Genomic DNA, 26,611 nt, shown 5'->3' with positions numbered 1-26,611 from the left:
AGGAGGGCAGGCACAATGTAGGTGCTTGGTAAATGTTTTTTTTCCTTTTATTTATAGTTAATATGATGAGGCAATGTATTGGCTCCTGGAATCCAGGCTTTTTATCTCTGGCCAAATTCTATCTCCAAATAATCCTGGAAATAGTTCCAACCAAAGGCATTCAAGTTCAAATTAGAGCCAGGGCCACAAATCCTTACATAAGAATTCCTGTAGACTGCATATTGATTCAGAAAACCACATATTGACATTATCTATATTTCATAATATTTGCATCTATTTTGCTAAATATTTGTTTAAATATTTAATTTTAAATTTTAATATCTAAAATATGTAGAAAATTTAAATATTTGTTCCAAATGTGTTAAATATTTCCCAATTACCTTTTACTCTTGTTTAGCAGCACTCAGGAGTAGTGTGGGCACATGCAGTCTGCAGAGTTGTACTCCTCTGGTCTAGGGGAGAGTCCTCAGGCATCTTTGGGAATTAACCCTGGCCCTCATACTGGGGAATTTCTTCTTTATGTCTCACTGAAATCTCTTTTGTCACCCTTTAGTCTGGTTTCCATTTTTCTTGCACTCAGTGGAAATGCAACTGGCATTTATATATATGAAAAAAAATCAACCCAAACAATGGACCATTTTATTTGTCTGAGTCAATGGTGGAGTGGAATGGGAATGGGAAGGGGCGGGATGACTCTCAGGAGATTTTCTGGGCTGGAAATTGGCTGGTTGTTTTGGTGAGATGTGGAAGAGGGGATGGGACGCAAAGAGGAGGAGTTTGGGTAAGTGGTGTTAGCTTTTGGGAAAAGATCTTGAAGGCTGGCTGGAACCCACCGTTTCCTGGCTCTGGGCCCTGCTCTAGTCTGTGGGTGCAGAGGGAGTTTGGAAATCCCCAGGAGCTTGGGAGGAAATCCTCAACAGCTGGGAACCATCAGGGTGAGACGTGATAAGAGAACCTCGGCCTGACCCAGTGGGAGAACCAGAGCTGATGGTCCTTGGGGGTGTCACAGAGGCTGATTCCTGGGTGAAGAGTGAGGTTTCTTAGTGGGGGGTAAGCCTTTGTGTCCTCTGACTGCCCCATTGTTCATGGAATTGGCACCGTAGTGCCAGCCTCCTAGGGAAACCAGAAGCCTCTTAAGCTCTAAGTGGGAGGACATAGGATAGGGTCATGGAGCTGGAAAGAACCTTAGAGGACTTGGTGACCAATCCCTTCATTTTATAGATGAGGAAATGAGAACCCAAGAAGTTTACTGACTTGCCCGAAATCACACAGATAGAGACAAAATTTGAACTCAGGTCTTTTGATTCCAAAGCTAGTGGCCTTCCCATTGTATCTTCTGTCCTTGGGTATGGCCTGGGTGGAATAGCTCACTGCCCTCCCGAGTGAACAAAGCAGCCTAAATGAACAAAAGAGGAAATAGACACTTAAATAATCCCATTTCCAAAAAAGAAATTGAACAAGCCATCGACGAACTCCCAAGAAAAAATCCCCTAGCGAACATAGCAGAACTACCTGCCCAACTCTCTGCAGCCCTTTGGAAATAGCACAACACTTCCTCTTTTTAAGTTCTGTTGCCACAACAAGCTCCCATTAGGATGGCACAGCACAGCTACTCACCAGCAAGGTTCCTTGTGATCTATAGAGGAGAGATGACCGACTGGCCTCAGATTTAAGGAGATCCCAGTCAAAGTCCTCACCACCCATACTAGGCAGCTGCCTTCTGTCCCTGGGGCAAATCGACCTTTGCCTTGAACCCCAGGAAACTCTGAAAATAAACTGCCTCTCGCCTTGGCAAAGGGCATTTTTTACCTGAAGTTGTACCATATGGGGCAATCATTGATCTGATTAAAATTGCCTAAATTAAATGCCTAATTTAAATTTAAAATGGCCTAAAAATGCCTAAATTAAAAAAGAAGAGGAGCTGGCCCACCCCTCAGCCCAGATTGTTATAATGAATAGAAAATGGAGCCAAATAAGTGGGATGGCAGCTAGGAAACTGGACTTGGAGACAGGAAGTCCTGAATTTGAATCTCACCTCAGACCCTTATTAATAACTCTGTGACCCTGGGCCAGCGGATTAACCTCTCTCAGCCTCCATTGCTTCCTCTGAGAAATAGGGATGATAATCACCTAATCTCACAGGATGGCCCCTCTGTGGCCCATTTCCACTTTATCTTGTCTGTATCTTGATTGTACATAGCTGTTTGCATGAGGTCTCTCCCATCAGACTGAATTTGAGAGCTGGCATTATTATTTCTTCTTCTTTTCTGTCACCAGGATTGAGCCCACTTCCTGGCACATGCAGTTCAGTCATTTCAATTGGTCCAACTCTTCTTGACCCCATTTGGGGTTATCTTGGCAAAGATACTGGGGCAGTTTGCCATGTCCTTCTCCAGCTCATTGACAGATGAGGACACTGAGGCAAACAGGGTGAAGTGACTCGTCTAGGGTGACACAATTAAGATCCTGGAGTTGTTGGCCACTTCCTTCTCCAGCTCATTTTACAGATGAGGAATTGGAGATCAGCAGGATTAAGTGACTTGCCCAGAATCAAACAGCCAGTAAGGAGCTGTGGCCAGATTTAAACTCACAAAGATGGGTCTTCTTGACTCCAAGCTTGGCACTCTATCTCCTGCGTCATCCAGGTGCAATGTTAGTTGACTGACTAAAAAAACACTTTGCAAGCCTTAACGTGCTATATGAATACTGACAATTATTATTAGCAGAAGCTGGAGTCAGGAAGACCTGGATTCAAATAGTGCCTCAGACACGGGGCTCTGGGATTCTGGGCAAGTAATTTAATCTCCCTGGGTCCCAGTTTCCTTATCTATAAAATGAGGGGGTTGGAATCATTGACTTCTCGGGTCCCCTTCAGCCCTAAATTTAGGGTCCTAGGACGTTGCCCTTGCCCCGCCAGGACACAGCCTCAAAAATGCCGGTTTCTTACTGGGCTTTCCTTCCTTAACTCCGCCCCCTTCCCCTCTTCTTCCCTTCTCCCTTCCCCCCTCCCCCCTCCCCCCTCCCCTTTGGTTTATCCAAATCTGTAGTCCGATGGAATGGGAGAACATCCTTCATCCGCTGGCTCCTCTCTAGGGAGGCAGGTGAGGAAGGAGCAGGGATTGACCGTGGAGGTGGGCGATGCTTGAATCTGGAGAGGTGCTACTGACTCATAGAGGAATGAGAGGAACAAGGTTGCCCTCTGCTGGGCCTTTCTGGGATGGCCGGCCCAGAGAGTAAAGGGTGGGAGGGGTGAGGCAGCTGTCCCTTCTGGCGCATGCGCCGGGCTCATCCCCGCCCTCCTGGCTTTTGTTGTCCTGGGAAACCAGGAAGCGGAAGGGCCCGGGCGCCGTTCCGGGCTCCGGTGCCTCAGGGCAGGAGAATGAGCGGCCTGAGCCAGCCTGGGCCAGCTCTGGGCCAGCTCTGGGCAGGACCGTCCTTGGGGAGAGGGGGAAGCCGGCCAAGGTCGCCCTCAGCCCTTCTGTTCCCAAGGTGCCCACAGCCACTCGGGCCAGTGCCCTGGAGGTGGGTAGTATCCCAGCGCCGACCCTCACTCCCTGCCCGACCTTGGGCATTTAAATCCCATAACCACCCTGGGCCTTGGGAGAAATGAGGGCGCGGCAAAGGGCGCCGTCAGGCCTCCGGCTCTTGAGGTACCCACAACCACCTGGGCCTGGGCCTTGGCACTCACTTCCTGTTTGACCTTGGAGTGGGTGTGGACCAGATGGCCTTTCCCTGCTCTAAATCTAGGCTCCCTCCCTCGGCTTCGGTTTCTTAAACTTTTCTTTTAACCCAGCAATTCCAAATTAACGTCTTTAAGATGAGGGGGTTGGACTACTAGGCCCCAGGGGTCTCTTGCCTCTATCGTCTTGTAAGGCGGCCTAGTGGAGTCAGAAAGCCCTTGAGTTCAGTTTCAGTAGGACAGTTCTATAACCAGAGGCAAGTTACTTAACCTCTCTGCCTCAGTTGCTTCATCTGCAAAAATGGGAATGATAATAGTCCCTACACCTCCCAGGTGCCTGCATTGGGAGGATAACATGGGATAGTTTAAAGTTCTTCATACTGTCTATTACTGTTATGATTATGATTATTTTAAACTCTTACATTCTGTCTTAGAATTGATACTGTGTATGGGTTCCAGGGCAGAAGAGTGGTAAGGGCTAGGTGACTGGGATTAAGTGGCTTGCCCAGGGTCACACAGCTAGAAATGTTATAATTATTATTAATTTAATCTCTCTGGATTTCTTCCTCTGTAAATTAAGGGAGCTAGAGTAGACATCTCCTCAGTTCCCTCCTGACTTTAGATCTAAGATCTTATAAGTCATTTAAAATCTTTGTTTCCTTACCCAGGGATTTCCTCATTCGTCAAATCAGAGATCTAGACTAGCCAGCCTCTGAGGTCCTTTCTAGCTATAGATTGAGGATCCCCTAGAGACTATAGGAAGGATTCTTTTTCCTGAACTCCTCATCTAGCTTTACCCCCAAACTGTGTAATCCTTAATTTATTAATGGAAAAATAAAGTCCCCTTCCCTAGTATTTTTATTTAAATTAAAATCCATATCTTTAATCTTAGAATCAATACTATGTATTGGTTCTAAGGCAGAAGATGGTAAGGGCTAGGCAGTGGGGTTAAGTGACTTGCCCAGGGTCACACAGCTGGGAAGTGTCTGAAGCCAGATCTAAACCCAGGACCTCTCAACTCTAGGCCTGACTCTCAATCCACTGAGCCACCTAGCTGCCCCCTTTGTCACCTTGACTTATTTGTTAGGTATGATCTTGCCTGACTTCAAGAACTCTGAACTTTCTTTGTCTAATCATAATCTTTTATTATTCCATCTCTTGCTATGTCTTACTACCCCAATACTATTTTTTGTCCTTATCATACATAATCTTTAGTCCCTTTATATTTAAGTGCTTTCCAAGGCCACCATCCCTGCTCTGTCCATAACCTCCTCTTTCCCAGTCTTGACTGCTTTTGGATCAGTTCAGCTCTACTACTCTTTATTCTCGAATCCCTTGTCCACTTGTCCTACCTTGCTCTGCTAACATCCAGCCCGGGGTTATTCCCACCATCACTTCTTCCTTTGCCTGATCTTGGTTACTCTACTTCCCATCTCTTGTATGGTAACCTAGAAATCCAATGTTCAGTTATTTGTTCCCTGACTGCAGTGACTTTCATGGTGGGCAGTAGATCTTTTCTCAAGGACAATAGACAAGAAAATAGACTTTTGTGCTCACGTATAGATCTCATCACTGGTGTTTCACAGATCCATTTCCCACTATGAGAACTTATAACCGCCTCAATTCTCCACTCAGATGAAACTCTTTTGCAGAAATTCCCATTACATTTCTTCAGTCAAAGATGTCAAAATCCCAACAAAATTATCTAATTTGCAAATATATACCATAAGTATCATCATAAATACCAGATCTAATCCATTCAGGATAATTATAGCAACTTAGGTATTCGTCCCACAGTACCATTTACATCTCATTTACATCAACATTAACATTAAAGTAAACATTTGTTGTTGTTTAGTTGTTTGTCAATAATGTCTGACTCTTCATGACCCCATTTGGGGTCTTAGTGGCACAGATACTGGAGTGATTTGCTATTTCCTTCTCTAGCTCTTTTGACGGATGAGGAAACAGAGACAAATAGGGTGAAGTGACTTATCCAAAGTCACACAGCTAATAAGTGTCTGAGGCCACATTTGAACTCAGGAAGAGGAGTCTTCCTGATTCCAAGCCCAGAGGTCTATCCACTAGGCAACCTAGCTGCCTATGTGTAAAATAGAAAACAAAATGTGAAACTTCCCTTTGCCAGGCTGCTTCAGGGGCTAGGTGTCTAAACTTGAAACAGATACTGTTACATGAACATATATATGTGTGTATACATATATATGTATAAAAGGCAATACTTTAACTGATTATAAATATAAAACAGAACCAGTACTTAGCTAACATGTAGCAAAAGCATGTGCATGACACTAATATATGGGTGAAGACAATGAGAGTCTCTCATTGCAATGTCAGTGAGACCTGAGGCAAGTTTTCATCTTTTCTTGCCTGGGGCTCCAGGACACTTCTCAGCCATATTCACACCATATCATAGACCCTTACTCCTTCCCCTTTATGTGCTCTCTTGAGGGCAGGAATTGTCTTGTATGTATTTATTTGTATCCTCAGTGCTTAAGGAATGCTCTATCTGGGCTCTTAGTTATAGATCTGGAAAGGACTTTGAAAGTCATCTAGTGCTCCTCAATTTACAGATGAGATGCTGAGAGATTAGCTGACTTGTCCAAGGTTACATGGGTTGTAAGTGGAAGTGCTGAATTTGAACTCAGATCCCTTGGCCCCAAATCTTGTACTCTTCCCAGTGCCCCATGAGCAACAAAAACAGAAAACATACCAAATGAAATAATAAGTGATATTCTCTCTCTCTACATATATATATATGTACATATATATATATATATATATATATATCTTTACCAATCTGTGCTGTTTCATCCAAACATATGTTACACACCTGCCTGAGAATTAGTGGTATCCCCTGGCAACACATGTAATCACTTCTACAACCTGATAGCCTAGTTCAGACACTGATCAGATGGTCCTGGTGGCCCATTCTCAACTGATATCTGAGCTAATGGATGGAATAGGTTTGCCCTTAGACCCACAAGGGTGTATCCCCAAACCTCACTCCTAGGTGACCCACACTGGCAAAAAGGCCTCATTCACTAGAGATGATCTCTGCAATGGAGCCATAAAGCAAAGGACCTCTCCTGAGTGTAGGCTGAACTAGATTAAAATGTAATTGGGGATGAAAGAGGGGGCAGTGGGGTAGCTCAGGAGATTGAGATGTTTTCTAAGCCAACATGCTGCCCCCAAAGGTCATTTCTATTTGAATTTTTAACTCCACTGGAGTAGAGAATAAATGGAAACTCTCTGAGTACCATAGAGTACTTTATTTGGACTGGACCAGACTTTGGATTCCATTGGATTACAAATCTTCTATAATCAGCACCTGTGCATCAATTTAAATGTCTTTCGACTTCACTCTGGGTAAAGAAAGAGAGCATATAAGGTTTATAACTGATGAGAGATGGACTAAATCAGAGGTTCTTAATTTTGTTTGAACTCTGGGCCTGGAGCCAGGAAGACCTGAGTTCAAATCTGGCCTCTGATACTTGCTGTGTGCCCCATGGCAAGTTACTCAACCCTCTTTGCCTCGGTTTCCTCATCTATTGAATGAGCTGGAGAAGGAACTGGCAAACCATTCTAGGATCTTTGTCAATAAAAAACCCAAATGGAGTCATAGAGATTCCAACACTACTGAATTGACAGAACAACAACAAAAAAGCCTTGTTTGTATCATGTATCCCTTCCGCCCTCTGATAAAGCATCGCCCATCCAGAATGTGTCACAGTTGGTACTTGAACTCAGATCTTCTTGATTCAGAGACCACCTCTCTATCTGCAGAGCCATGATGTCTCTCAGTGTTTTGTAAATATTCTGATGATGATTTCTTTGTAGTTGAGGAAATGAAGTTGTTAAGCATTTAGAGAGAGAAGAGAGGCAACATGGGTTAATGAAGTCAGGAGAGCTTAGGTTCAACTCCTTTCCTTGACTCAGAAGTGTGACCCTGAATAAGTCACTGACCTTCTTAATAACCTTAATAACCCCAGCAGTCTCTGGGACTATAAACTAAAGACCAGGTATTAACCTATACTGGCTACTTATTAGGAGTTCATTCTACAAATGACATCTTTGTTCCAGTCCAAAAAAAAATTTTTTTTAAATAGAGTGAAATACCAGGAACTGTAAGATTCAGAGTTCATAAATTTAGCTCTGGAAGGACCTGCAGAAGTTATTTGCTTTTCCAGATGAGGAAACAGAAGCCAACAGGGGTGCAATGTCTCACCAAAGGTCACGTAATCATAAGCAGCTGGATCAAGCCAAATCAAATAGAATTAAGTTTTCTGGTTGTTGTTATTCCAGCAGAGATGAGTGCATTGGATGTTCAGGAAAGCTAGAGGTCAGTGTTGACTGTCATTGGTAGGAAAGGCCCCCTGAAGGAGGATGCCCTGAGATAGGACTTGAAGGAAATCCAATGTACGGGCAAGTCAAGACATCAGTCATCATCTTTTATTTCAGCACACAGTACCCTGACACCAATATCATGATGTCATTGATCCCCTTTGAGTTCAAAAGCAGCAGTGGCTGAAGGATTGGTAGGGCTTAAATAACTGAAGGAAGGAGGAGGAATAGGGGAAAACATCCTAGGCAGAGGGTGAAGGACAGAAATGAATATGCCTTGGGCAGGACAACATAAAAAGACATGCCTAACTGAATGGGTGGAATGATTCCGTTTGTTTGGAGAGTACAGTAGAGGGACACAGAAGTAGATAGGAGAAACTGTTGTTCAGTCATTTCAACCTTATCTGACTTTCTGTGACCCCATTTGCCCTTTTTAAAAATTCAAAGATATTTTATTTTCTCAATTACATGTAATAACAATTTTCAACATACGTTTTCTGAAATGATGAGATCCAAATTGTATCTTCTCTCCCTTCTCTCCTCCCTCACAGAGGTGGTAAGCAATTTAATCTGGGTTGTACATGTATTGTCATGCAAAACATAATTCCATATTGGTCATTCTTGTCAGAGAATACTCATATAAAGCCCAAACCCCAAAATAAAACCATAAATAAAATGTAAGTGAAAAATCGTATGCATTGATCTGCATTCTGACTCCATCAGTTCTTGCTTTGGAGGTGAATAGCATTGTTTGTTCTAAATCCCTCAGAATTGTCCTGGATCATTTGTATTGCTGATAGTAGCTAAATCTCTTAGTTGATCATCCCACAATATTGCAGTTACTGTGTACAATAGTCTTCTGGTTCTGCTTATTTCACTCTGCATCAGTTCATGTAGATCTTTCCAACTTTTCCTGAAATCATCCTGCTCACCATTTCTTATAGCACCATAGTATTCCGTCCCTACTATATACCACAATTTGTTTAGTCATTCCCATTTGGATTTTCTTGGCAAAGATTCTGGAGTGTTTGCTATTTCCTTTTCCAGCTTATTTGACAGAGGAGGAAACAGTCAAAAAATAAGATTTTGAGTAATATGGAAATGTGTTTTGCATGGTAATACATGTATAACCCAGATTGAATTACTTGTCAGATCTGGGAAAGGGGAAGGAAGAGGGGAGGGAGACACTATAAATCATATAACTTTGGAAATCTGTGGCAATTTATTATTAAAATTAAAAATCCAAATAAAGAAATAAGACTTGATAATGGAGACCCTTGAATGCCTGCATGGGGAATTTGGAAGAAGCATGGTAATGGGGAAAGAAGAGGATTTGACTTGGAATCTGAGGATCTTTGTTGAAATAGCCCCATTGAGTCACTTACTAGGGTAACTAATTTATATTAGTGAATTTGGATGGGATAACCCCTAAGGCTGGTCCCTTCCAGCTCTGAGTCTGTTATTGTCCTAAGGCCTGATTTGCTTTGTATCAGGGAGTGATACTAAATGCTAACAGCAGAAGGTGACATATCAGGGTTCCCTGGAATTGCTGGTTTTGACAGGTTGGAGGAGATAGATGATAAAGGCAGGACCCTGCTGTTGATGAGCTCTGGGAGTTGTCACTGTTACAGTCAGGAATTTATCTAAGGGGTTAGCTTTGTATAGTATGCAGAAGGCAAGTCAGGCATCTAAGCTTCAGGTTCTTCCTTTTAAATGTGAGTTGAAGGGTTCCAACTGGACTTAGTGAAGAACTCAGGGGATAGCGTACCAGACCTGGAGATAGGAGATCCTGGGTTCAAATGTGGCCTCAGACATTTCCTAGCTGTGTGACCTGGACAAGTCTCTTAATCCCTTGCTGTTCTTCTGCCTTAAAACTGATTCTAAAACAGGAGATAAGGGTTTTAACAAAAATATGAGTGAAGATTTCTATCCCTGGCACAAGAGCCGGGGATGAAATTGTACGATTATAGAATTTTGGATTTGTAGCTTTAGATCTAAAAGGATATTTCATCCAATCCCTTGCTTTCCCAGAAGGGTAAAGCCTAGGTAATGTACTAGTGGCATCCTTTTTTTTTTTAACCCTTTCTTTCTGCCTTAGAATCAATACTAGATATTGATTCCAAGGTAGAAGAATGGTAAGGGCTAGTCAATAGGGGTTAAGTAACTTGCCCAGGATCACCCAGCTAGGAAGTGTCAGAGGCCAGATTTTGAACTCAGAACCTTCCATCTCTAGGTCTGGCTCTCATTCCCCTAAGCCATGTAGCTGCCCCTGGCATTCCTTCAAGGAAGAAGACTGTCTAACAAGCTGGCAGGGTCGATGTATCACAAGAATGAGGAAGAATTTGCATCAGGGCTCAATATTAATATAACACCTCACTTTTCCAGAGGTCATTTATTGGGCAGCCTTGGCATAAGCTGAAACACTGTCTAGCCGAGTCCACCAAAACAGTTTCTGAGCATCTGGAGTAGATGTTACAACATCCTAAACCCCGTGTACTGACCTCAGTGGAAAGCCCCTCAGCTCTCCCTGCTGCCTTGCTATTAGCTCAGACAAAAATTCTCCCATGTTGGGTTGGAAATTTTCTTATCTGCAGGAGATGATAAGCAACATTTTCAAAGCTTTGAGAAGGGACAACTAACATTAAGGCAGGAGGTAGAGAAACTATAAAGTTGTCTCTCAATCCTCCATCTAAGGCTGGCCAGGACTCAGAGTCCATTTAGTCCAAGTCTTTCATTTTATAAATTGAGAAACTGAGGCCTCAGGATGTTAAGGGACCTCTAAGATCACAGGTTTGGGACCAGAAGGAACCACAGAGCCCATATGGTCCACTCTTCTTATTTTGAAGATAAGGAAATGGTGACCAGAGATTATAGGTGGCAGAACTGGTTTTTGTCTGAAGCCTAGTCCTCTGACTCCAGATCCCACCACGGTGCCCTATGCTGTCTCCCTGGGGGTCCCTAATTGTGCTAGACTAACCTCATTTCCTTTTTTAATAGGGTTATAAAACTGATACATCCCCCAGAGATGATGTCAAGACAGTATTTCTAGATACCAGCAAAGCATTTAACAAAGTCTCTCACTGTATCCTTGTGTTCTAAATAGAGGAAATGTGGGTTGGAGTATATAGTAGGAGCCTAGAATTCAGATTTTGAAGGGACCTTCGAGGTCACCTAGTTCAGTCCCCAATTTTTTTTCTTTATTAAAAGAAAAACTCATATGTCTTAGAATCAGTACTGAGTATTGGTTCTTTTTTTTAAAATGGACTTCTGTGTATCCTACTCTATTATTTTATTTTTTAAAACTTCCCTTGATTCCATGATTCTTGTTGTCTCCCTCCCATCTTCCCTCCCCCCTCCTGGAGTTGACAAGCAATTCCTCTGGGTTATACATATATTATCCTGAGTATAGGTTCTAAGGCAGAATACTGATAAGGGAGAGGCAGCAGGAGTTAAGTGACTTGCACAGGGTCATACAGCTAGGACAAGTCTAAGGTCAGATTTGAACCCAGGACCTCCCGTCTCTAAGCCTGGCTGTCTATTTATTGAGGGACCTAACTGTCCCCTAATCAGCTCCTTATTTTATGATTAAACCAAGGACCAGAGACACTGTCTTGCCTGAGGCTCTTTGGGGACTGACTAACAAAGCTGAGATTTGAATCCAAATCACAGTTTCATGGACTTTAGAGCAAACCTTAAGAGATGTCCGTCCAGCCCAACTCCCTTGTTTTGTAAATGAGGAAACTGAGGCATGGAGAGGCTAAACGACCTTAGGCACGGGGCAGGACCTCTTGTTGGACTGAGGTCCTCTGACATCAGACCCACCTTCCTACATCACCTCACCGGGCTGTGAGGTCGACAAGGGACTAGTTGCATGCCTGATTAGGACCAAGGAAAGGAAAGAATTCATCGTATCAGTGGAGCTGATGACTCCAGTTCTGCTTCCCCTTTTTGCCACGTTCCCATCCAAATATTTCCCTTTTTAGGGCCCTGTTCCTTTGTACTCAATGTACCAGTCTGTCTGACCAGTTTCAGTTAAGGCAGAAGAAGTCACTGGAGAGCTCACCACACAGGGACTGATCCAGCCAAACAAAAAGCTCTGAGGCAGGTGAGTGGGCAGTGCCAACCAGGCACACATGCCTTGGTCCCAAGAGCACTAACTCTGGGCTATGCAAGAGCAACCAGAAGGTGCCTAGGCCTGCTCAGGATAGCACCGGGGGCCAAAGTGACCCAGTGCCCTTTGGCAAGGAATAACCTGTGGAGAAAGCAACCTGTGGAAAATTTCACATGCCAGTGGATTCTGCCTGTCTTCAGTAGGAGCAGATGGGACATGAGACCCGCTGTGTTCCCTGTCTGGAAATTTCCTCTCAACCCCCTTTGTTTTTGATTGGTCATTCCAATCATGTCCAATCTGTTGAGACCTCATTTGAGTTTTCTTGGGAAAGATAATGGGAATTGTTTACCATTTCCTTCTCCAGCTCATTTGACAGATGAGGAAACTGAGGCAAGCAAGACAAAGTGACTTGCCCAGTGTCACACAGCTAGTAAGTTTCTGAGGCTTGATTTAAACTCAAGTTTTCTTGCCTCCAGGCTCAGCTCTCTATCCACTGTGCCACTTTAGCTGCCCTCAGGGACATACTTTCCTCTGGGTATGGTATTTGAATATCATCAGAACCCTTTTTTCAATCTATGAGTTAATCCTTGAGTATTTATTAAACTCTGCCAGGCACAGTGCTTGGTGCTGGGGGTACAAATACAAAAGTATTCCAGTCCCTGTGACCTTGAAAGAGCTTACATTCACAGAGGATCACAGGTCTAGAATGGGAAGGAATCTCCAACTCCCTCATTATACAGAGGAGGGAACTGAGGAAGAGACAGATTAAGTGACTTGCCCAGGACCACAGAGCTTATAGTGAGGAAAGATTTGAACCTGGCTCCTCCTGAAGCCAAGTCCTTTACCCTTTTCAAAGTCCTCTTCTACTAGACAAAGAAAATGTGCTCACAAACCAATATGGGATTTGGCAACAACAACAAAAAAAAGATGCAGCATTGGTGCTGGGCAGTGAGATATTCTGGTGATGGCAAAGCCTCCTAAAGGAGAAAGAGAGTAAGAAAACATTTCGGGCATGGAGGGGACAGATGGAAAGTTGTAAGGAAGTGGGCCAGTCTGATTGGTCTATAGAGAATGAGGAGAAATGTTCCAGCCTGGAAAGGTGAGCTGGCATCATATTATGAAGCCCTTTAAGAGCCAAGCAGAGGGTCAGCTAGGTAGCACAGTGGATAGAGTGCCAAGCCTGGAGTTGGGCAGACCTGGGTTCAAATCTACCTCAGCTACTTCCTAGCTATGTGATCATGAGTAAGTCACTTAACCCTGATTGCCCAGCCCTTGCCACTCTTCTGTCTTAGAACTGATACTAAGAAGGTAAAGGTTTAAACAAACAAACAAACAAACAAAAAAACCAAGCAGAAGAAGTTTTCTTTTAACCTGAAGTCAGTGGGGACCCAATGAGACTTCTTGAGCTGCAGGAGAGGAACATGTTCAGATTTATGCTTTGGAAATCTTAAATTGTCAGCTGTGTGGAGAATGGTTTGAAGAGGACTGGGTCAGAGAGATTGATTGAGGTCGTTATGCTAGGCCAGGTGAAAAGTGATGAGGCCCTGAACAAAGATAGTTGCATGTGAATAGAGAGAAAAAGGGATGAAGGTGAGCAATGGTGAGGAAGGGTGTTGGATAAGTCTTGGCAGCCCATTGGAATATAAAGGAAGAGGGAATAAATGGGAATGAAGAATTGAGGATGATTTCTAGTTTGCAAACCTTCATAACTGGAAGGACAATACCCTTGGTTAAAATAGACGAGTTAGGAAAGGAGGTACAGGGAGAGGAGGGGGTCAGGGCAGAACAAGTTTTGTAGTTTGAGATGTCTTTGGAATATCTTAGAGGAGATATTAATGGATATTTGGAGATGTAAGACTCTAGAGCTGAAGAGTCTGGGGCAGAGAGATGGGGAGAGAGAGAGAGGAGAGGAGAGTTAAACTGAACCAACTAGATTTATTGACTTGGGAGTCATCTACATAAAGATGGTAGAATCCTTGGGAACTGATGAGATCACTGAGAGTGTGGAGAAATGAGGATAGGGTCTAGGGGTACTCTCAGGCCTCAGAATATGAAGGATGAACCTGCAAAGGCAGAGAGAGAGAGAGAGAGAGGGAGGGAGGGAGGGGGAAAGAGAGAGAGAGAGAGAGAGAGGGAGAGAGAGAGGGAGAGAGAGAGAGAGAGGGAGAGAGAGGGAGAGAGAGGGAGAGAGAGAGAGAGAGAGGGAGAGAGAGAGAGAGAGAGGGAGGGAGGGAGGGGGAAAGAGAGAGAGAGAGAGAGAGAGAGAGAGAGAGAGAGAGAGAGAGAGAGAGAGAGAGAGAGAGAGAGAGAGAGAGGGAGAGAGAGGGAGAGAGAGAGAGAGAGAGAGAGAGAGAGAGAGAGAGAGAGAGAGAGAGAGAGAGAGAGAGAGAGCACTGTCAGAGCAAAGTCATGAAAATCCAAGGAGTAAAGAATCTACAGACAAACAGCGATCAGCAGTGTCAGACACCACATTGGAGTCCAAAAGGATGAGAGCCGAGAAAAGGCCACTGGATTTGGAGACCAAAAGAGACCATCAGTGACTTTCTTAGAGCCATTTCCCTAGGGGAGAGTGAAAAGGAAGGGGACAAGAATGGAGCCTTGGGAGGTGCTCAGGGTTTGAGCACAGGATGTAGATAAGAATTCCATTGCTTACAGTATAAAACTTGTGCCCAGTCAGGGACAACGTTATAGATAGTGCCATTTTGATACAGAATGCTTTCGGGGGCTCTGTTACAGTTTCATCTAAATCAGCTTGACAACTTGGGAATGGGTATCAATATACGTAACAGTGAGCACATGCCCATTGAAGGGGGATCGAGGGCTGATGGATTACGCTTGCCAATACTTAACTGGTTGGTTGCTCTGAAATCCCAAGCCTCTGGGATTGAAGTGACCTTTGTGGTCATTGATGATCTTGGGGCATTCAGCTGAGGCTGTCATCTATAGTCAGAAGATCTTGCTGGTAAACTCGGACATGGGCATAATTGTCTTGTCCTATCAGATGAGGTATGTGTATTGCACTTCACACAATGCCTGGCATATATTACCAAATGCATGTCCCCCCCCTCCCCCCCATCCACTTTCCCATGAGCACATTTAACCAGTGTTTGGTACAGTTCATAGAATCGTAGATTTAGAGCCGAAAGGGACCCTGGAGGCCACCAAGGCCACTCCTTCATTTTACAGTTGACGAAATAGGCTCATAAAGATTAAGCAACCCTTTCCACTCAAATGAGTAGAGAGGGAACTCGGAGAGCCACCCATAAATCAGGGCCCCAAACATCTTTTCTTTGTATCTGCCAATCCTCTGCCCTTCATGGCCTTGAATGGTAATGAAAAGCTAATCCCATTCACTGCTCCCCATGAGCCTGACTATAATAAAATTTCAACTGGCCAGTGCGCCTTCCACACTGAGCAGAGGGCCATCTGTACAGCCTGGGATTCTGTGTGACTTGGCCTCCTCTCGACTTAATTGGTTTCTCCAAGAACTGGCTAGATGAGGGCAGCAGTCTACACACATATGGAGCCATTATTTGGTGTCCCCATTGGTGAACTGGATCTGTTCCCATTGGTTGTTCGTGAGGTCTTCACAGAAGAAAACTCTTTGAGCCAAAGAAGATGGCTTCCTGGGGTTTAGGAGGGTAGGGTCCATGGTCTGCTTTATTTGGGGCAGATGGGCAACACCAGTAACTGGTGCCATATGGTCCACCCAGTGCTGAATTACCATTTAGCTCTAGACTTTTCTTGGGCTTTTCCCTACGTTTGGGGATGTTGGATTGGACAGCATTTACTCCTGATGGTGACTGAGTGATCCATAGTAAACATCTCCTTTTCCACTAGGATCTGATAGCAGGCCAGCAACTATTTCTTTCTTAAAAACAAACAAACAAACAAAACCTCTTACTTTCTGCCTTAGTAACAACACTAAGACAGAAAGGGAAGGACTAAGCAAATGAAGATGTAACGTATCCAGGGCCACACAGCTAGGAAGTATCTGAGGCCAAATTTGAACCTAGGTCCAGACCTGGTACTCTCTCCACTGAGCTACTTGACTGCTCTGCAGGAACTATTTCTTTTTTCTTTCTTTTTTTGTTTGTTTAAACCCTACTTTCCATTTTAGAACCAATGCTGGGTATTGGCTCTAAGGCAGAAGAGCAGTAAGGGCTAGGCAATGGGGATTAAGTGACTTGCCCAGGGTCACACAGCTAGGAAGTGTCTGAGGTCAGATTTGAATCGAGGTTCTCCTGACTCCAGACCTGGTGACCTCTCCACTGAGCTACTTGACTGCTCTGCAGGAACTATTTCTTTTTTTTTCTTTCTTACTTTTTTTCTTTGTTTAAACCCATACTTTCCATTTTAGAATCAATGCTGGGTATTGGTTCCAAGGCAGAAGAGCGGTAAGGGCTAGGCAATGGGGATTAAGTGACTTGCCCGGGGTCACACAGCTAGGAAGTGTCTGAGGTCAGATTTGAATCGAGGTTCTCCTGACTCCAGACCTGGTGACCTCTCCACTGAGCCACCTAGCTACCCTGCAGTAATTATCTCTTAAAAGGAATCCCCCAAGGTGTCTATTCTACTGCTCCCTTATGAGGACTACCATGGTCTCAACATAACATTGATACCCACTATGGATATCTTTAGTCTTTGACTCACAAGCTCATAATTGTAGAGCTGTAAGAGACCTCAGAGGGCCATCTTGTCTAATTCTTTCATTTTACAGATGAGAAAACTGAGGCCCTGAAGAATTTAAGTGAATTCCCCAAGGGCACATAGGCAATAAACCTCAAAAGGAAGATTTGAACCCAGGTCCTTTTAGCCCAGAGTCACTGTTCTTTCCCTCCAGCCTGCAAGATCTGAGCAGGCACAGGACCATAAGAGCAAAACACCCTGGACCTCTACCATCTTTTGTGTCTCCAGTTCTTTGGAATCTCACTCAAAGATGCCAGTTTTTGTGTTCCCTGGTATCTGGGGTTCTAGATAGATTATGGCTAAAAGTCAAAGAGGCCTCAATTTTGCTGATCAGGGTTGCTAGAGGCAATTCTTTTTGGGCCTGATTTAAGACCATCTCTCTGGGCTGCAAACTAAAGCATCTTTAAAAGTGTCACGGAAGTAACTAGCCCTTGGACTTTTGGGGGATTGACCCTGGGCTCTCAGTTCCCACATGAGCTATGAGTTGCTGAAGCACCAGCCCCTTGTTACACTCTCTGAAGGTAAGAGTACATCATCACTCAGATGAGCTAGGGTGATAACTGGCCATCCAGTTACCAGGGTTAGACACAATTTGAGGGAGGTCAAGGACTCCTGGGCAGGGACAGTGAGGAGAATAGTTGCCCCTGTCCAATAGGACCTTGGCTGTGCAGTGACCTGCTTTTGGTGGTGATGGGTCTGTGGGCATGAAAAAGAAAGTGTCAGCCAAGTCTGGGATGACATTCCATTCCTTGGAGTCATAATTATCTACTCAAGAATAAAGACCACATTTGGGATAACTGTGGACAGGCACTGGTAATCTGTCATTCTCCACAAAATTTCATCATTCTCCCACAGAGGCCACGTCAGCGAGTTGAAGGAGAAGGCAATGAGGGTCAGCACTCTAGTGACTGCCAGTCAGCTCTTCTCCCCTTTGACATCGCTAATGACATACACAGGAACTCAGATGTAGAGATCGAAGAGTCCTCAGAGACCATCTAGTCTCCCTGCCCTTTTATAGATGAGGAAACTGAGGCTCATAAAGTTTAATTGCTTATAGGATCATGGACCCAGATCTGGAAGGGCCATCAGAGGCCTTCAAGTCCAACACTTTCATTTTGCAGATGAACCAGTGGATGCATGTGAATAGTGACTTGCCTAAGGTCACATAGGTAGTGTCAAAGGTAGGATTTGAGCTCAGGTCCTCTTGGTTCCAGATCCAGTATTTTTTCCATTGTACTGCGTAACCCCCATACTTCTTCCCTACCTCACCCCACTGTAATAGCTTGGAGTCTCCTGGACAAAGGATCCCACATAGGTAACTTAGTTACCCTAAGTGTCAATCCCAATAATACAGTCAGACTTTGGGGAAATAGCAATCACATGAGCCAGGGCCCAATGTAGATAAGTACTCCCTCAGGTATACTGCTCCTGTATCCCCTAATTCAGGTGGGTGACTCACAAAATGATTTGGGATCCCCCAAAATGAGTGACTTCTGAAATCAGTGTCTAGCAACTCTTCTTCCAGGTGAATAATAATTTAAGAAAGGCTTTCAGCTTTCCCAACTCTTTGTCCTTCTCCCTTGATCCCCTTGGCCCTTCTTGACTACAGAGATTCAGAAGTAATTTGGGATACTAAAATCTAATAGCCAGAGGAATAAATAAATATCCGAGACTGATTACATCCACTCACCTGCCCCGACATTTCCATCCCCCCTTTTCCTGTCCCACCTTCATGTTTTCCATATGACCTGAGGCACACGGCTGTTTCCCCTAGTTCCACATCCCCTTACCAGATGGCTGATAGAAGGGTGTTTTAATTAATTTCATGGAAGACATTCATGATGGGGAATGTCATCACCCCTTGAGTGATGGTACAGCCTGAGACAGCTATTGAAGAGGCTCATGATATAGCTAGTGTACCAGGCCATCTGAAGGTCCTCCTCAACACTGTGCCTTGGGTGATTGGGCTTCTTATTGCTTTTGGGGGATGGGTCAGTGATTGTGCCAGAATTACCTCCCCCACCCCACCTACTCCACTTGGACGTGTATCATATGAATGCTTCATCTTTATATTCGAGATGAGATCCCCAAGGCAACGATGCGGGCATGTTTCAAGTCTAGACTCCACGTGGGAATCAGGGATCCTGCGTCATTCTATGGTCTCTGCCAACTCTAAATCTATGGATCTATGATCTTGGGTATGATTTTGTTTATGCCATGCTTGGGTCTTGCCTTATTTACTCTAAGTGACTTATCCAGATAAATAATCTCTGCATGTGATAAACATTTGGATCATTCTATCTACTGGACATCCAAACTGAAGGAAGAGGGACAAAGAGGTCTACCATCTTGCCCAAAATTTCCATCACAAAATTCAGAATTCTTCTCTGTCCTCCACAACTTCCTAATCTTTGACATCAAACATAGATCCTGAACCCAGGGTTTCTGAACTTCTTTTTTTAATCTTTAACTTCTGTCATAGAATCAATACTAAGTGTCAGTTCCAAGGTAGAAGAGCAGTTAAGGGCTAGGCAGTAAGGGGTTAAAGTGACTTACCCAAGGTCACATAGCTGTAAACTTAAAAAAAATTTTTTTAATAACTTTCAGTTGAATAGGTTTTCTTCGTAATCCTAGGTATTTTATTTTATGCTTTTAAAACAGTTATTCTGAGAAGGGGTCTGTGATCTTTACTAGACTGCCTGTCAATGGGGTACAGGACACAAACAATATTAAAGATCCCTTGACATAAGGAATTGCTATCCTCTCATAATGGCTTTTCAGTTGTCATAATACTCTTATAAACACTTTTCCTGTTTTCAGGTCCTCCCCTTTCCATTTCATATGTTGCATCTGCCAAAAGGTCTTTCTAATGCACAGAATTTATTACTCCCCTGCTCAAACATTTTTCTTTGCTCCCCACTGATAACCAAATAAAGAAAGATGGGTTAACCTGATATTCAAAACAGGTCTCTTTTTTGGCTATATTTTCTAGGCATTTAAAAATCCTTAACTAAGTTGTATTGTGTTTCCTTCCTTCCTTCCTTCCTTCCTTCCTTCCTTCCTTCCTTCCTTCCTTCCTTCCTTCCTTCCTTCCTTCCTTCCTTCCTTCCTTCCTTCCTTCCTTCCTTCCTTCCTTCCTTCCTTCCTTCCTTCCCCTCTTTGTCTCTTTTCTTTCTCTCTCTTCCCCTCCCTCCCTCCCTTCCTTCTTTCCTTCTTTCTTTCTAGATTGTAGGTCCCTAAAGGCAGGATTTATGGAATTTTTCATCTTTAAATCTCCAGTGCTTACCTAAACACAGTTCTTTACCTTTTTTTTTTTAACCTTTACCTAAACACATGTTTTGAACATATTGGCCATGCATTATTTGTTGAATTAATCTGAAAAGATTCCTCCCAAGATTCTTTTTGTTTTGTTTTTCTTTTTAAAGAAGGCAAATTGGCTAAGGTGATCAAAAAATGGAGTCAGTACTGGGGGGGGGGGCTACGGAAAGACAGGGATACTGATATGCTATTGGTGAAGCTGTGAATTATTATAACCATTCTGGAAACATTTGGAATTATTTTAGAAAAATCAGTAAACTGTTCAGATCTTTGACCCAATAATCCCACTAATGGGCATATAACCCAAGGAAATCAGCAATGGAATAACATATTTAGAGCAGTACTTTTTGTGGTTGAAAAAAAATCCCCCCCAAACTGGAAACAAACTGGGTCCCCACCAATTAAAGAATGGCTGAACAAACTGGTATAAAAGAGTGTTACACTATTATTGCACTATAAAAACTGGCAAAAACACGGCATTCAAAGGAGCATGGGAATGATTATCACATGAAAGTGATGCCCAGAGAAGAAAGCTCAAGTGATAATGATGTAGGCAATAACATAAATGATAACTCTGAAAAACAGTGGGATGCCAATGAATTATGGTGAACCATCTTAGTCTGGGGAAACTAATAAAGAAACCTACCTTCCTTCCTTCCTTGAGTAGAGGTGGGGGGCTATGGATGCAGAATGTGATCTATACACTGTCAGATGGAGCTGGTTGGCTTTGCTTGTGGGTAGACATCATGTGTTTTCTTTTGTTCAAGGACAGGTTCGTTGGAGCTGGGGAAGGGGAATAAGGGGAAATGATTACTGTGTAAAAATAAGACCTTTAAAAAAAGGCAGCAAATAGGGGATAGATTTTAGAAAGATCTGCATGCAGAATGGCAAAGGGGGTCTGGCGGTACTCAGTGGTGGTAAACTTCAAAGACGGTCATATTTTACTTATGTGCTTTGGGCTTTTTGGGGGGGGATTGTTTTTATTTTATTTATTTATTTTAAATTCTGAAACCTGAGAATTACTTCTGCATCTTGCAGAATTCTCTTTGCCCTTTCTGAGGGCTGGATAAAAGTGGTTTAAGGCTGTGTCCCATTTGTTCTCTTCTTCAGCCCCCGTGGGAGGCAGGACAGGGATTGTGGTAGACCCATTTTACAGATTTCATTCTGAGCCCTCAAATGGAGGCTGGAGGCCACTCGTGGGGGCTGGGGAATCTCCAGAATCCCTCCTGCGTGTCCTCTAGGTCTCAGCATCCCCATCAGCTCGGAGTCACGCAGTGTCTAAGCCCCAGGGACAGACAAGCAGGGCCAGAGCTCCGCGGTTCAACCCCTTCTGCCTTGGAACGTGTTCTAGAGACCAGGAGGTCCCAGACCTGCTCCATCCCAGGAAGCCCGGAGAGAGGGCCAGCCTTATGATTATTATAGGCAGACCGGGCAGGAAGGGGAGGGGGAGATGTGAGTTCTTATCCCCCTTATCTGCCGCTTAGAACCTGTGTGATCTCTGGGAATCACTTCCCTTGCATGGCCTCAGTTTCCCCACCTGTAAAATGGGGGAATTGCTCAGGAACTCGGAGGCCCGCAGCTCGTTCCGGAGAGAGGATGGAGGAAGCGAGGTCTGCTTCCGTTTCTTTCTCGGTAAAGCAGCGTCTCTGCCCGAGTCTCCTGGCTCCTGCCCGTGCTGGCTCCCCCATGTATCTGCCTCTGGGGCAGAAGTACGAGCCGGGCAGTGCCCCGGGGCCAGTGGGGTGGGACTGTCCATTCCGAGGTGCAGAGCTGGCTGCCAGCCCGTGAGTGTCTCATTGACTCAGACGCTCCACAGGATTTCCTGCGTCTGCCAGGCTCGGACCCGCCCTAGTCCTCATTCCTCCGCTTTCCAGTGGCCGTGCAAGTGCCTCTCTCCGGGCCTTCCTTGCTCCCTGGGGCCAAAGGCACGGAGCCTGAGGGCAGCCCTGGCCACTGTCCCCACGTCCCTCCCGTACTGGGCGGCCGGGGAGCGTCCCCAGGAACCGGCCTCGGCGCCCAGGAACCGATGACGTGGGCGCGGGTGTGTGCCCCGCCTGGGTCCCGCTTGTGCGCGGCCGTGCCTTGGAGGGAGTGCTGGGGGTGGCGTGCCCCTGGCCAGGGGGCTGGTGGCCGGCAGTCGCGCATTCCTGGCTATTTTTAGGGGTCTTATCAGAGCAGCTGTCAGGAGTGAGGGGAGTGCTGGGGCAGGCGGGCCCCTTCCCCATGCCCCTGCCCTGCCTCCCTCCCTCCTGTAAACTCCCTCCCCGCCAGCCTCCAGCCCCCCAGCCATATCGCCCCCCTTCTGTGCTGCCCCCAACACCATCCAGTACCCAGGGCTGGAGCCCTCGCCCTGCCCACCCTTTCCAGCCAGGGTAAGGCTGCTCGGGCAGCCGGGAGGGGCGGGGGCGGGGGTGGGGGGGGGGCAGGGGCGGGGCTGCGGCCAATGCTATTTTGAGCCTTTAACAGAGCAGACAGAGGAGACTCCGCTGCTCCGGGCTGGGCCATGCGGGTGAGTAGTCCAGGGCCCCCCAGCTCCCAAAACTCCCGCCTCCCTGGGTACCCACCTGCTTCTCCTTCCCTCCTACTGGGTAGCTTAGCTCCTGTGGGGCCCCTTCTCCCTCTCCAGGCTGCCCTAGGGGTTGCCATAACCGTGAAGTTGACCGCCCTCTCTGGGCTTCCTGGGGTGGAGCCGGAGGGTGGTCTGGGACCTCCTTGTCTCCAGGATACGGTCCTGGAGAACTGGGGTGCTCTGGCCCTTCCTGTCCGTCCCCAGGGCTTGGACACCGAGTGGCTGGGAGCCTGATGGGGATGCTGAGACCTAGAGGAGACCCAGGAGGGACTCCGGAGCTTCCCAGGCCCTAGGTGCCCTGGGATCCCCCCAGCTTCCCACCTTCCTAACCTGGAAGCTGTGGCCAATGCCCCTTCCCAAATCCCATCCTTTCAAAGCCTTTGAACCTGAGCCCCGGCCCATTCCAGGGAAGTCTTGGAGGTGCTTCTTTCCCACACTTCAGTAACTCTACAGCCAGGACCCCATTGATGGGAGAGAGGCCGATTGCTCCAACTCTGTGGGTCAAAGGACAGGGGGCATCCCAGGGAGAGCAGAGCTAGCTTGGGGTCTGATCAAGAGCCCGCCCTTGCCTATCTACTTCCCATCTGCTTTGGGCAGAGGCAGAGAATTGAAAGGGTTTCATTAGACAGCAGCAAGAGGAGAGGATTGTAGCTAAGTGATTTTCAGCTGATTAGTAGAGCCTAGAATCAGGGTTCAAATCCTGATTCTAATACTTAGTGATTCTTGGCAAGTCATTTAACCTCTCCAGGCCTCGGTCTCCTTCTGTGTAAAATAAAGAGGTTGAACTAGCTCTGGATTGATTGGAAATCCCTTCTAGTTCTCAGCTCCAGGCGACCCTGTCGTACCCAAGGGTGCCCTGAGACTTCCTCTTTCTGGGTACAGGATGCTGAGAAGGGGTCGAAGAGACAGGAGGGGGGTAGGAAATGGGGAAACAGCCCTTAATGTCAGTGGGTCTCCTTTGTAACGGGAATGAGTCCATCTGAGGTTAATGTGAGGTACCCTTCCTTAATTCCCATTCCCCTCCTCCCAGTTCTCTGGTCAAAAGAGGCTGGTTACAGAGAGACAGAGACAGACAGATAGACAGACAGACAGAGAAAAACAAGGGGGAGAGGGAGAAAGAGATACAGAGAGACAGAGAGAGAAAGGGGAAGGGAGAGGGAGAGAGAAAAGGGGAGGGGGGAATCCTGCTATTCTCCAAAGGGGCCTGGGCAGAGCCAGTGGTTGCTTGTGGGGACTGGAGTGTGTGTGTGTGTGTGTGTGTGTGTGTGTGTGTGTGTGTGTAAGGGAGGAGATTCTACCCTGAAGCTGACTCCCTTATTTTGCTGGAGGCAGAAACCTGGCCCCTTGTACAACTGCAGCAGCAGCAGGAAGCTGGGCCAATGCACCTGCTTCCGTGGGGCCAGCCTGACAGGGATTGCTGGTTGGGCCTCTGCTGTTTTCTGTTCCTCAGTGAGTTGGGGGTGGGGAGGGGTCTTCTGACAGGGAGTACTGTTCTAGGGGCAGAGGCCTGAAGGGGCCATAGTTTCTGTGCCAAGTCCTTTAACCCTTTCTTTTGTGGCCCAGCCCCCACCGCCACCCTCCATCCCATCCCTCTCTGAGATTCCTATCAGGTGTCAGGCTAAGGGTCAGCTGACTTCCCAAACCCCTTTCTTGAGGGTGAGCTGTGTTCCCTTGACCTGACAGTTGATAAACTGAAAAAAAAAATCACTCCCGGAGAGACAAGAGAAACCAAGAAAGTGAGGGTTAGAGCCCCCTACCCCCCACCTCAGACTGGCTTCTTACCTCTGAACTTGGCATTAGCGGTGCCTGCTCAGTCCTCCCTTCTTCCCCTCTAAGTCCCCATATTCTCTGGATAAAACCAGTCCCCAACCAGAGGCCAAAGCAGAAGCCCTTGCAGCCAAGATTTCCTCCATGGCTGGAGCAGGGAGGGCAGCTACTCATACTGATACTGTGTGTGGGGAGCAGTGACACGCTGAGCTATGGGAGGAGCTCTCCTGTGCCCTCATCCCAAGTTAGGCTGGAGGCACTGTCTGGAACTGATATCCTCCGTACTAGGGATTCCCCCTTCCTTGGGTTTTGTTGCTCAGGCTGCTCTGCTGGGTAATAAGAAATCAGAGAGGAGATGGACCTTCCGTTACAGAAGAAAGAGTCTCCAAAATGTGAGTGGTGGGATGTCTAACGAAGCTAGATATCAGTTTTGGACACAGATTGTGCCTGTGCCTTTCTAGGCTTTTCCTTTTAGGGATTTAGTGGTCCCTTGGGTCCCAAGAGGCACCAGAATATGTCCTTTGGCATTTCAGTCATTTACCTGAGCTGGATAGAACCATTGGGCTGCCTGGTATGACCCCTTTAGAAGGAGTACAGAAAATAGGAGAATTTAAGGAAGGCAGGCACTACCAGCCATTTCAGAATAAAGGCCTGCCATCATTGGAATCGAGAAAAAAGTTTTTACTGTAAGGAAAACTTCAGACGCTTTTTCTAAATAATGGTTTTTCCATATGGCTCATTCACAAATGAGCCTACAGTAAGCAGGTAGGAAAATTCAATATAGCTTTTTAAAATGCTAAGCATAAAATGTAAAAGTTTAAAAAAGAAAACATTGAGCATTTTTTAAGGATTACAAAACAAACTAAATTAACATCATCTTAGTTCAAATTTATTTCTTATTTTGATCTATTGGGACAGGGATTGGGTCCATGATTTGATTGGTGAAGGGAGTGCCTGGGTGAAAGAACTCTCTTTCCCAGTACATGTTCTTACTTTCTATGGAATTTATACTCTGAGAGAGTTTCCTGGGGGCTCCAAGGGGATGGATCTGAGGTAGGACTTGAACTCAGATCTTCCTGGCTTTAGAGCTTTGCCCTCTGTACCATTTATGATATGGCCTTTCATTTTATAGATAGCCTTTGATTTTATGCCATATTTAAAAATTCTTCTAACAAAGATTAAAGAACAAAAGTGGAGGGAGGAAGCAGTTCAGCTCAGCATTTGTCTCTTGTCTTAGAAGTAGTAATAAAGAAACTATGGAAGATTTTTATGAACCTATGAAGAATGAAGTATGATAAAGACCAGGAAAACAATTTATATAGTAACAGCAGTGTTGTAAAAACAACCAACTTTGAAAGACTTAAGGACCCTGATCAACCCAAAGACCGACCACAGTTCCAGAGGACCCAGTGTGAAACATTTCCCCCACCACCTTCCTGATTAGAGAGCTGATGGACTTTGGGTGCAAACTGAGACTTTTTTGGACACGGCCAATAAGAAAATTTGTTTTGCTTGATTACATGTTTGTAACAGATTGTTTTTCTTGCTTTCTCAGCAGAGGATGAAGAGAGGTGGGAGGAAAAGGAGATAGATCTTTGTGAAAACATGCAATTTGATATAATTCATATAAAGTATGAAATTTGATCTTTTTAAAAAATCATTGACATGGTGAATAGAGCACTGGATTTGGAGTCAGAAAAACCTTGACTGAATTCCACCTTAGACATTAACCGTGCGACTGAGCAAGTCACAATTTCTCTGAGTCTTAGTTTCCTCATCTGTAAAAAGGAGAGACTTGGATTTAGATGACCTCTATGGTCTCTTCCAGCTCTAAATCTATGATCTTATACTTTTAGAATTATATTCTCAGGAAAAAAGGCTTTTTAAAAGTCTAGCTGGAGTTTTTTTCCCCCTAAAATTTTAACTTTTTAATTTCATTGTCTTAAATCCCAAACTTTTCACTAGATCGGAATATCTTTTGTCCACCACTTTGTAGATGAGCCTGTTTCTGCAATGGAGTCAAGCATATCAGCTCTCTTCCTTGCCAAATGAGTTGACAGAAGAGATTTTTTTTTCCTGTTTTTATATCTTCAGTACCTGGCATAAGTATTTTTGC

At 45.2% G+C, this 26,611-nt stretch overlaps 1 protein-coding gene and 1 long non-coding RNA gene across 15 annotated transcripts in view; one reads left to right on the top strand and one right to left on the bottom strand.

The window, feature by feature from the left end:
* The window catches only part of MYO18A (myosin XVIIIA), a 157,310-nt gene that overhangs the window by 32,392 nt on the left and 98,307 nt on the right, over positions 1-26,611 (top strand). The window contains exon 1 of one of the 14 annotated variants that reach the window (XM_056819553.1): positions 22,627-22,668. The exons of 11 other annotated variants lie outside the window; for them this stretch is intronic. Coding sequence is in view for 1 of the 3 variants with exons in the window: in XM_056819559.1 (XP_056675537.1) it covers positions 22,663-22,668 (6 nt within the window). In the remaining 2 variants the exon portion in view is untranslated. Of the gene's footprint in view, positions 1-22,626; positions 22,669-26,611 lie in introns of those variants that run through there. 2 more of the 14 variants (XM_056819559.1, XM_056819554.1) reach the window with 2 other exon arrangements.
* On the bottom strand, positions 618-24,685 carry LOC103098870 (uncharacterized). Its single transcript, XR_463473.3, has 3 exons — positions 24,511-24,685; positions 20,806-20,942; positions 618-1,396 (listed from the first exon to the last, which is right to left on the bottom strand). It is a non-coding gene; the product is annotated as an uncharacterized LOC103098870 (long non-coding RNA).

This window comes from Monodelphis domestica, chromosome 2 (genome assembly GCF_027887165.1).
Source record: "Monodelphis domestica isolate mMonDom1 chromosome 2, mMonDom1.pri, whole genome shotgun sequence".
In the NCBI taxonomy this organism is placed as follows: Eukaryota; Metazoa; Chordata; class Mammalia; order Didelphimorphia; family Didelphidae; genus Monodelphis; species Monodelphis domestica.
Note: the sequence above shows the minus strand (reverse complement) of the source record. Positions and strands in the feature narration are given on the sequence as shown.